The sequence below is a fragment of the Pyrus communis genome, chromosome 1 (assembly GCF_963583255.1).
Source record: "Pyrus communis chromosome 1, drPyrComm1.1, whole genome shotgun sequence".
Classification (NCBI taxonomy): domain Eukaryota; kingdom Viridiplantae; phylum Streptophyta; class Magnoliopsida; order Rosales; family Rosaceae; genus Pyrus; species Pyrus communis.
The window spans coordinates 22,109,466-22,120,780 of NC_084803.1; the positions used below are offsets into that span (position 1 = coordinate 22,109,466).

An 11,315-nucleotide genomic window follows, 5' to 3' on the forward strand; every position below is an offset into this window, starting at 1 on the left:
GAAAAAGACTACTTACAAAAAGATAAAGTAAGATAAACCTACAACCTATAACATCACTAATAACCACCATTCCTTCAATACTCCCCCTCAAGCTGGATCCAACAAATTGATGGAGCCAAGCTTGCCCAAGAGACATTGAAACTGACGCATGGGTAAGGATTTAGTAAATAGATCAGCAAGTTGATCAATACTTCGGACATAACAAGTTTGAATAACCTATGTTTGCACTTGTTCACACACATAGTGGGAATCCACTTCGATGTGCTTGGTTCTTTTGTGAAACAGAGGATTGGAGGCAATGTGCATGGTTGCCTGATTGTCATAGTAACGAGGCATGGACTGGGAGTTGAATACCCCTAAATCACAAAGAAGCTTGCATAACCAAACTAACTCACAAGTGGTGGAAGTCATCGATCTATACTCAGCCTCAACACTTGATCTAGCAACTACTGCTTGTTTTTTGCTTTTCCATGTGACTAAGTTCCCTCCTACAAAAATGCAATATCCAGTTGTTGATTTGCGATCGATTGAATTTCCAGCCCAGTTAGCATCGCAGTATCCCATTATTTGAGTGCTTCTATTGTTCTTCATGACTATGCCACAACCCACCGATTCGTTCAAGTATCGTAGGATTCTTTTAACAATATTGAAATGCTCAAAAGTGGTTGAGTGCATGAATTTACTCACAATACTCATATAATATGAGATGTCAGTCCAGGTTATAGTGAGATATATCAACTTGCCAACAAGTCTTTGATAGTAACCAGCGTTGGGTAGCGGTTCACCTTCCAAGCTAAATTTGAGTTTACTATCAAGAGGTGTCTTGGCTGGTTTGACATCACTCATTTTGGCATCCTTGAGAAGATCTAGCACATACTTTTGTTGGTTTAGAAATAGGCCTTTATGAGAAGATGCCATTTCTATACCTAAAAAGTACTTCAACAACCCTAGATCTTTGATGTCAAATTGTTGTTGTAGAGCTTGTTTAAGATTAGCAATTTCTTCATCACTATCACCAGTGATAATTAAATCATCAACATACATTAAAACCACTAATTTCCCAGCAGTTCTTGAACGCATAAACATTGAAGAATCTGCATTGCTTCTATGAAAACCTGCACTGATGAGAACCGAGTTGAGTTTGGCATACCAAGCTCGAGGAGATTGTTTAAGTCCACATATAGCTTTATGCAACTTGCACACTAGTTGTGAATCACAACTTTGAGGAAGACCAAGAAGCAATTTCATGTAAACTTCTTCTTCGAGATCCCCATGCAAGAATGCATTTTTAACATCAATTTGATACATTGACCATTCCTTAATTACAGCAACTGAGAGAAGTGCCTTTACTAAGTTCATCTTTGGAACAGGAGCAAAGGTTTCCTTGTAGTCCACATTAAGGGTTTGTGTGAATCCACGAGCTACCAATCTTGCTTTATGTCTTTCAATTGATCCATCTGAATTGAACTTGATCTTATATATCCATCTGCATCCCACAACCTTTTTCCCTTTTGGTAACTTTACAATGCTCCAAGTGTTGTGTTGATCGAGAACATGTAACTCATCATACAAGGCTTTCCTCCACACTTCAGATTAACTAGCATCATGGAAATTTTGAGGTTCTGTGAGCTCAGAAACCTTGTTGAGAAATGCACTATGAGCAGGTGCAAGCTTATGACAGAAACCATAATTGGAGGTTGGATGTCGTGGCTTGTAAGTCTCACAGTCAAGCAATCTTGCAGGCAGTTGCCTCTTTCCTGCAAGGTTGCGTCGAGGTGTAATAGGTGTTGACTCATATTCCATTGCTTCTGAAGTCACACTTTGCAAGTTTTCACACTCTTTATCAGTTGTATTGCTAGGAGACTAGCCTTCATTAATTTGTTCACTTGAAAAGAGAGTTACTTGAGCAGGTATATTGACATTCGAAGTTGGGACCTTAGTGATCATGACATCTATTTTTGGTAAGGGAAACAAATCCAAGTAGTTCTCCCCCTGAGTGGTAACTTCAAGATTCTTACTGAAAAAAGGGTTAGTTTCACGAAACCTAACATCCTTAAATACAATAAGTTTCTTAAGTTGAGGGTTATAACATTTGTATCCTTTTTGAGTTGAAGAATATGCAAGAAAGATGCACTTTGCTGCCCGAGGATCTAGTTTATCTCGATATAGAGATTAAATGTGCACAAAACATATGCGTCAAAAAATTTTAAGGTGTGATAGATCCACTTTTCTTCCATTTATTATCTCCATTGGAGACTTGAACTTTAACACTCTACTAGGCAATTTGTTAATCAAATAAGCAGCTGCCATAACACCATGTGACCATAATTTTTTAAGCATATCCATTACTTAATTTTTTGATTTCAAAAGAAACAACCATGTGGCCCTTGAATAATCATCAACAAAGGTTACAAAATACTTGTAACCATCAAAAGATTCACTAGTTAGTCCCCATATATCTGAGTGTACAAGCTCAAAAATCTTGCTAGCCCTAGAAACTAACTCTCCCAAAGGTAATCTAGTAGCTTTGGACATATGACAAGTTTCACACTTGATTGCTTCTTTGCTTGACTTGGGAAAAAAGGTTGACAAAATAGGTTGGGAAGGATGAGCTAGACGTTGATGCCACAAAAGATTGTCTTGGTTGGAAACTGACTTAACTTGAAATGCACGTGGACTGTTTTTTTTTTTTAGATGTAATATAGGCTATCTATAAAAAAAAAAAATAAAAAGAAAAACCTTCACCAACCGTCTTCTTGGTGATACAATTCTGAAAAATGACACTTTATGGTGAAAAAAATGACCAAACAATTCAAAGTATTTGTGATTTTTTTTCCATAGATAGAAGCTGAAAAGGAAATGAAGGTACATACAACGCCATAAACTCAATTTTATCTTAAATTAGGTGAACTTTTCCTTTTCCTACAACCTTGGCCCCTTCACCATTTGCAACTGACACTTTGTGATGGTTTATGAAATTTTTCAAACTCTTTTAGTTTTGATACTTTGTTAGTCATGTGGTTTATGGCTCCAGAATCAACAATCCAAAAATCATGCAACAAATTGATATTTAAAGCAGTTTTTAAAGCATTCAAAATACCTTGAAGGTCTTGCTTTGGCATGTGATTAGCATTGGCCAAAAATCTAGCAAACTTACCCAACAAGGTCGTGGTATTTCCATCTTCATGATCAATAGTTTGATCAGTTTCTTCTCTTCCTGTTTCTTTGTGTAGGAAGGTTGCAAACTTGTTTATAAAGTCTGCAGGATTTGCTGTGAACTATTTGTAAGGATCATAACTGTTGATAGATGAAGATGAGGCCATGTTGGCTCGGTGGAAAAGTTACTGAGGTTGAGGTCGCCTTGGTACACTTCTGTCTTTCAAGAAGTCTGGTTTCAACTCTGGATGCAAGATCCAGCACGTCTCCTTTATATAACCATTGTAGTAGTAATGTTGACACTTCAAGTTATGGTTTTTACCTTTGTATCTTTTCTCAGTTGTCATGCAGGCTCGAGCTTCAGTAACGTTTGCTTTTATTCCAGCATTCATAACCTTCCTTCGTACTTCCTCTCATTGAATAGTAGCATAAATTCTTGTGAAGGTTGGCAGCTCAAGATTCATGAGAATGTGACTTCTCAAATCCTCATAATCAGCACTCAAGCTGGATAATAGCTGGAAGATTTTATCCTTCTTAACCTTCTTTAAGAGAACTGTGGAATCAATAGTATATGGCCTGTAGACATCCAGTTCATTCCACATACATTTCAGAGATCCAAGATGCTGAATAAAGCTCTTACCTTCTTGCTGGATAACGGAGATATCTCTTTTAAGTTGAAATACGTGAGCGAAATTGTTTTGGTTCACATACATCTCCTTCACCTTTGTCCATAGCAAGAGAGAAGACTCCGAGTAGCTGAAGATCCCAGCTATTTTCCTTTCCATGAAGTTGAGCAACCATGACATAACCAGTTGATCTTTACATAGCCAACCTTCATAATCTAAGGATATATTTTTTGGGGCTAGCACATTACCATTGATAAACCCGAGTTTGTTTCTTCCACCAAGGGCAAGAGAAACTGCCATTGACCACAGGTGATAATTGAACTCATTTAGTAATACTGAGCTAAGCCTTTGGTTGAGATTGATATCCACTTCTGAAAGCTTCTCAGGCTGAGAAGTAATGGTGTTGTCAACTTCCTGGTTGATTGAGTTTTCTTCAGCCATTTGTTTGAAAAATAGAGGTGTTTACAAGACGAGACACACAAGGACAAGTTAAAAAGAAAACCTACTCTGATACCATATTGACTTTTAAGTGTGGTTCTTTCTTGTAATGCAAAGCAAAATCATAAGGTAACTGATAAGCTCATATCTATATATATTTTACATCAAATTCACTTATCTTTTCTTATTTAGTTCCATATATTTTTGAGCTATTTTTTTTTTTTTTTTGTGTTTTGTAGGATTTGTCAAGTAAAGAAAAGAAAAATAGCACAAGTGGAATTTTAAGTAACAAATTCGTCAAAACTGCCTGTGCAGGTCAGCTGACTTTGGAAGCAAGTTACGGACAGCTCAGAATGAATTATAGAATGAACCTTATATGGTTGGAAAGCTACGGATGTCTATTTTCTGGAGTATTTCACAGATTGTTAATATCATTTTTCTAGAAGAAGTTATGGCCGTTTTAACACTAAAAGGTTTCCAAGAGGCTGAGCAGTTTGTAACTGACAAGAAAGCATTGAAAGCAATAAATCCAATAAAACTAACAGCCAAAACTGATGCAGCCAAGAACAAGCCAGCTAACACCTATTCAAATATCAGAGGAAATGGAAAATTATGTGAGAGTAATGGGCATAAAGGCTGCCCAAAGAGTTACAATTGTTTTAGCATTTCCTCTCACTTATTGTCATCACTAAATGGCTGTTAGTGGGGTGAGTTATGGAGAAAAAACTGTGGCAGCAGAAGAGAAGAAAAGGGCTACAGGTTGCAGTAGCAAAGGGAGAAAAAAAATGTGAAAAAAAAGATAGAAAAAAAAAAAGAAGGAAAGCAAGGAAAAAAGGCAAGGCTGCTGTGTTGGGGAAGGAAGGAAAGGAAGGAGGAAATCTTGGCATTCTCTTCTCTCGATTTTATCTTCTCAAACTCATGTCTTTCTTTTGGTTTAATTTGAGAATTATGTGTAACTAATTTTTAGTAGTTAGGGGCTGTTTTGAAGCCCCAAATATGATTGCAAGTTTGTTATGACATTTCGTTTGAATTACTTTTATGAATGGATGAAAATTGGTTCACTACTTGTCTCATTGATGAATTCTTTATGTGTTTTCTACGGATGCATACTTAGTAAGCATATCTAGGATTCTAATGCCATGAATATGTGTGTGCCTACCCTTGTCAAATGAGGACCTACATATGTTCTAGAGTAGTACTTGTTAATTGTGATTAACATGTGAACCAATTTCTAGGATTAGTAAGACAACGCTAGTAGTTACGATGCCTTGTGATGACTCAAACTCTTTTCGTTCCTAATGATTTCTCCTTGTTAAATCTATGAACACACCATTCGAGATTGCATGTTAGGGACTAAGTTAAGTTGAAAACGCCTTTCTCTTAACATACTACATAAGAAAGAGTAATAGGTTGAGTTCTAACATTGAGCCAACTTGAGCATCTTCATCCAAAAATAAAAGGAATTTGAATGAAACATAACATGTTTGCATGATTATTTGGTGGTGGATAGCAATTCCCCTAACTCGTTTTTTCTTAATTTGTGAACTACTTAAAAATCTGTTTTTGTCCCGTTTTTGTTCGATTTAATTTAAATAGCAAATCAACTCCAAAAATCCCAACAATTTGTGTGAGTGTAGCTCTGTATGTCTAGTATCTGCATATAAAATTTCGTAGACTTTAGATAAGTGTAAGTCGGTCTAATAATTATTTTTCGGTGGCTGGTCAGTAGGGACAACAGCCCAGTTTTTGTGACATTTTAAGTAGTTAGATAAAACAATCTTCTGCGGGAAAGACCCTTATTTTCATATGCTACAATTGACAAATCTTATTGTTAATAAGGAAAATTAATAGGACATTTGTGTGCTACTTTGTGGTGTGCTTTTAATCCTATCAAATTTTTGGCGCCGTGTTGCCAGGGATTGTTATTTCTAATTACTTATTTTTATTGTTTTCTTTTCTTGTCTAATTAGTGTTTTTGTTTTTGTTTTTGTTTTTATTTCAGGTACTCTTCATAGTATATGCATACTCGAAGGTCCAAGAGCATTGATCTAGCTTCCTACGATCCTGAGGTTGAACGAACATTTCGAAAGCTTTGAGGAACAATCAAGCAGAAGTGTGCATCGGTGTCTTTACCACCATCTTCTCCACCACATTTAAGTTCAGAAGAGGAGGAAGAACCACAAGAAGGCATGGCCGATAACCGGACTTTGAGGGAGTTGGCAACACCTAATACGGATCAACAACCATTGTGCATCACATATCCAAATGCAGAAGGAGGATTTGAGTTTAAGTCCGACATGATTCACTACTTGCCTAAGTTTCATGGCTTCTCAACAGAGGATGCCAACAAGCATCTCATGGAGTTTCATGTGGTATGCTCGGGAATGAGACCAACCAATGTGGATGAGGAGCAAGTCAAGTTAAGGGCATTCCCATTTACATTAGAAGCTACGGCAAAGGAGTGGCTTTACAATTTACCTCCGGGATCAATGAACACATGGAACCAGGTGAAGCAAGCATTCTTGGAGCAATATTTTCCAGCCACAAAAGCTGCAAGCATAAGGAAAGACATTTGTGCAATCCGACAACAACATGGAGAGCCCTTTGGAGATTACTATGAATGATTCACACATTTGGTTGTATCTTGTCCTAATCATCAAATTTCAGAACATCTTTTAATACAATATTTTTATGAAAGATTGTGTGGTACTGATCGTGTAATGCTTGATGCAACAAGTGGAGGAGCATTCATAGACAAGACACCAACAAATGCTAAAGCATTATTAAAGAACATTGTTGGCAACACACGACAATTTGGAGGGAGAGATGATCTACCTCTTAAGAAAGTTAACGAGGTAAGTGCTAACTCTAGTATTGAATTACAATTAGCTAAATTGGCTAATCTTGTGCAACATGTTATGGTGGCTCCAAAATAGGTGTGTGGTGTATGTTCAATGATGGGACATGCCACGGACATGTGCCCTTCGTTGATGGATCAAGGTGGTCTTGAGCAAGCTAATGCGTTAGGGGGGTTTCAGGAGCAACAAAGACAAAAGTATGATCCATACTCCAACAACTATAACGCAGGGTGGTGCGATCATCCACACTTAAAGTGGAATAATCAAGACAATGGACAATAATCTGTTCCCAACAACTATAACCATCCACCTGGCTTCTTTCAAGCAAGACCGCAGGCACCATTTCAGCCTCAACAACAACAAGCTCCAAGTAAGTCTCTTGAGGATTTAATTGCTTCTTTAGCTAACTCTACTCAATCTCATCAACAGAAAACAGACAAAGCAATTGAAAACCTTGAGCGCCAAATGAGTCAGTTAGCAAGTTTGATGGGGCAACAACACCAACCAAGAAGGTTGCCTAGCCAAACTGTGGTGAATCTAAATGTGGAGCACATGAATGTTGTGACTTTAAAGAGTGAAAAAGAAGTTTTTGAGCAGCCAAGGATGCAAAAGAGGACTAGAAAAGATACAAATGAGCAAGGGGAGCAACAAACCAAAAATCTTGAGCAAGATGAGGCTTCAACAGAAACTGAAAAGTCTCCTAAAGATACAGAATTGAACAAAAAAGATTCTGATAAAGTAAGTAAAGAAGTTCAAAGTTCATTTAACTCATGTGTCCCTATTCCTTTTCCTCGTAGGTTTATGAAGTCTAAGAAAGAGCAAACTGATAAGGAAATCTTGGATACTTTCCGAAAAGTCCAAGTGAACTTACCTCTTTTAGATGCCATAAAACAAGTGCCCAAGTATGCAAAGTTCCTTAAAAAGCTTTGTACAAACAAAGGAGATTCAACGATCAAGAAACTGTGGCATTAAGCGAGGAAGTATCAGCTATTTTGCAGAGAAAGATACCACCGAAGTTGAAGGATGCCGGTAGCTTTACCATTCCATGTGTAATTAGAGGGAAAGAGTTTGGGAGAGCATTGTGTGATTTGGGGGCATCCATCAATTTGATGCCATATTCAGTGTATGAATCACTAAACCTTGGAGACTTAAAGGAAACAAAGGTAGTAATCCAGTTGGCAGATCGTTCAAATAAATATCCCAAAGGCCTATTAGAGGATGTACTTGTGTAAGTGAATGAGCTTATTTTTCCCGCTAATTTTTTTTTTCTTGAGATGGAACATGACCCTATGCCTACTGCACTTCCTCTTATATTGGGAAGACCATTCCTTAGAACAGCGCGTACGAAGATTGATGTCTACGATGGTACTGTAACCATGGAAATTGATGGAGAAAGCGTGCTATAAGGTACCTTAGTGATTTTGAATCTTGTTTGTCTATTGATGCGTTTGACTATTTTGTGCAGGATTGTTTTAATGAAGGTGTGGGACAAGACAATTTAGAGAAGGCGTTAGTGCATAGCATTACACATGGAAAACTTAATTATTCCAAGCTTATTGAAGAACAATTAATCCAGACAGTGGCAGCCCTTGAGTCTCTTTCACCAATTCGTGGTAAGTCTTCTTCCTATTTTATTTATCTTCCTACTTCTAACGAAAAAATTCTTCCTTCTGTGATTCAGGCACCCAAATTGGAGCTTAAACCGATTCCTGAACATTTGAAATATGCATTTTTGGGAGAGGATGAAACATTACCGGTTGTCATATCATCACAACTCACAGCAGAAAAAGGGGAGAAACTAATCCAGGTACTGAAGGATCACAAAACTGCCATAGCTTGGAGCATTACAGATATCGAAGGTATAAATCCAGCTACATGTATGCATAGGATTCTGCTGGAGGAAGGTGCAAAACCTACAAGGGAAGCTCAACACCGTTTGAACCCACTCATGATGGAGGTCATCAAGAAAGAGGTTATCAAGCTTCTTGATGTTGGCATCATATATCCTATCTCGGACAGCAAGTGGGTGAGCCTTGTTTAAGTAGTTCTAAAGCAATCCGGAGTCACAGTTGTTAAGAATGAAGCTAGTGAGCTAGTGCCTACATGTGTGCAAAATAGTTGGAGAGTCTGTACAGACTATCGGAAGATAAACAGCACCACACGCAAGGATCACTTTCCAATTCCATTCATTGATCAAATGTTAGAAAGGTTAGCTAGTCATTCTCATTATTGCTTTCTTGATGGATATTCTGGATATAATCAGATTGCAGTTGCTCCGGAGGATCAAGAAAAGACGACTTTCACATGTCCATTTAGCACATTTGCATACCGGAGGATGCCGTTTGGACTTTGCAACGCCCTTGCCACATTTCAAAGGTGTATGGTAAGTATCTTTTTTGATATGATTGAGAAAATAATTGAAGTGTTTATGGATGATTTTTCAGTTTATGGTGATTCTTTTGATACATGTCTACATAATATGTCCCTAGTTTTAAAACGTTGTCAAGAAACTAATCTAGTCTTAAATTGGGAAAAATGTCATTTTATGGTTTCGCATGGATTAGTTCTAGGGCATATCATATCTAAAAATGGAATTGAAGTTGATAAATCTAAAGTAGAACTTGTTAGTTCTTTACCCCTCCCTACTACTGTCAGGGAGGTTCGTTCTTTTCTTGGACATGCAAGTTTCTACTGTAGGTTTATGAAAGACTTCTCAATGATTTCCAGACCCTTGTGCCGTTTGCTTCAAAAGGATGTAACATTTGATATGAATGAAGAGTGTGTGGTAGCATTCAACAAGCTTAAGGAGTTGTTATCCACAACTCCTGTGATCATGCCACCAGATTGGAGTTTACTTTTTGAGTTAATGTGCGATGCTTCAAACTATGTTGTCGGTGCAGTTCTAGGACAGCGTGTCAACAAAGTGCCACATGTCATCTATTATGCATCACAAACACTCAATGATGCACAGTTGAATTATTCAACAACAGAGAAGGAGCTTCTAGCTGTTGTATTTGCTTTAGAAAAATTTAGATCATATCTGATTGGAACTAAAGTTATTGTGTTTTCTGACCATGCAGCTTTGAAGTATTTACTCACAAAAAAAGATGCAAAACCGCGACTCATTCGATGGATACTTCTGCTTCAAGAGTTTAACTTGGAGATCAAGGATAAGAAAGGGAGTGAGAATGTTGTAGCAGATCATCTTAGCAGACTTGTGCACTCAAACACAGAGGAAGATCTCATCCCTTTATGTGAGAGTTTTATGGATGAGCAATTATTTTCATTAAAGGTTACTGACCTTTGGTATGCAGATATTATCAATTACAAGGTCACCAAAAAGATTCCGGATGATTTTACACGTGCTCAGAAAGATAAGCTTGTCAAAACCGTCAAATACTATGAGTGGGATGATCCTTATTTGTGGAAATATTGCCACGATCAATTGATTAGAAGGTGCGTCCCTGAATCTGAGTTTAAATCAATTCTAACTTTTTATCATTCTTATGCATGTGGCAGCCATTTTGGAGCAAAGAGGATATCCTTTAAGGTGTTAGAGAGTGGTTTTTATTGGCCTAGTTTGTTTAAGGATGCGTACGATTTTTGTGCAACATGTGATCGTTGTCAACGAACAGGTAACTTGGGCCCAAGAAATCAAATGCCACAAACCCCTATTTTGATTGTTGAGATCTTTGATGTGTGGGGCATTGATTTCATGGGACATTTTCCATCTTCAAATGGTTTTCTTTACATTTTATTGGTTGTGGATTATGTTTCTAAATGGGTGGAAGCAAAAGCCACCAAAACTAATGATTCAAAAGTTGTTTCAAATTTTATTAAGACTAACATCTTTGCAAGATTTGGGACACCTAGAGCAATCATTAGCGATAGAGGGAGTCACTTTTGCAATAGAACATTTGAAGCGTTGCTTAGGAAGTACAATGTCACACATAAGGTGTCTACACCTTATCATCCGCAAACTAGTGGTCAAGTAGAAGTATCAAACCGTGAGGTGAAGCAAATTTTGGAGAAAACTGTGAGTCCTAGTAGGAAGGATTGGAGCATTTTCTTGAACGATGCATTGTGGGCATATAAGACTGCTTATAAGACTCCTATTGGAATGTCCCCATTTCGGTTAGTTTATGGGAAACCATGTCGTCTTCCAGTAGAATTAGAACACAAAGCTTATTGGGCGATCAAAGCCTACAACATGGACATGAGTGTTGCCAAACAGTAG

At 37.6% G+C, this 11,315-nt stretch overlaps 4 protein-coding genes across 4 annotated transcripts; 2 read left to right on the forward strand and 2 right to left on the reverse strand.

Moving 5' to 3' along the window:
- Positions 1-216: 216 nt before the first annotated feature.
- On the reverse strand, positions 217-1,359 carry LOC137724580 (uncharacterized mitochondrial protein AtMg00810-like). Its single transcript, XM_068463345.1, has one exon. It carries the CDS (start codon positions 1,357-1,359, stop codon positions 217-219), a length of 1,143 nt encoding a protein of 380 aa, XP_068319446.1.
- A 2,210-nt stretch (positions 1,360-3,569) lies between these two features.
- LOC137724590 (uncharacterized) lies at positions 3,570-4,223 on the reverse strand. Its single transcript, XM_068463353.1, has one exon. The coding sequence runs from the start codon at positions 4,221-4,223 to the stop codon at positions 3,570-3,572; it is 654 nt and encodes a 217-aa protein (XP_068319454.1).
- A 2,186-nt stretch (positions 4,224-6,409) lies between these two features.
- Positions 6,410-6,844, forward strand: LOC137724600 (uncharacterized). The gene has a single exon (XM_068463362.1). The coding sequence runs from the start codon at positions 6,410-6,412 to the stop codon at positions 6,842-6,844; it is 435 nt and encodes a 144-aa protein (XP_068319463.1).
- Positions 6,845-7,349: 505 nt separating this feature from the next.
- On the forward strand, positions 7,350-11,315 carry LOC137724607 (uncharacterized). The gene is made up of 6 exons (XM_068463369.1): positions 7,350-7,448; positions 7,508-7,816; positions 8,544-9,104; positions 9,342-9,454; positions 9,806-10,534; positions 10,937-11,315. Exons 1-6 carry the CDS (start codon positions 7,350-7,352, stop codon positions 11,313-11,315), a joined length of 2,190 nt encoding a protein of 729 aa, XP_068319470.1.

Coding starts and splice junctions, on each gene's coding strand:
- LOC137724580 (XM_068463345.1), bottom strand. CDS start 1,359: ATGAACTTAGTAAAGGCACTTCTCTCAGTTGCTGTAATTAAGGAATGG.
- LOC137724590 (XM_068463353.1), bottom strand. CDS start 4,223: ATGGCTGAAGAAAACTCAATCAACCAGGAAGTTGACAACACCATTACT.
- LOC137724600 (XM_068463362.1), top strand. CDS start 6,410: ATGGCCGATAACCGGACTTTGAGGGAGTTGGCAACACCTAATACGGAT.
- LOC137724607 (XM_068463369.1), top strand. CDS start 7,350: ATGGACAATAATCTGTTCCCAACAACTATAACCATCCACCTGGCTTCT. Junction 9,105..9,341: donor CTATCTCGGACAGCAAGTGG/GTGAGCCTTGTT, acceptor GGATATAATCAG/ATTGCAGTTGCTCCGGAGGA. Junction 10,535..10,936: donor CACGATCAATTGATTAGAAG/GTGCGTCCCTGA, acceptor CATCTTTGCAAG/ATTTGGGACACCTAGAGCAA.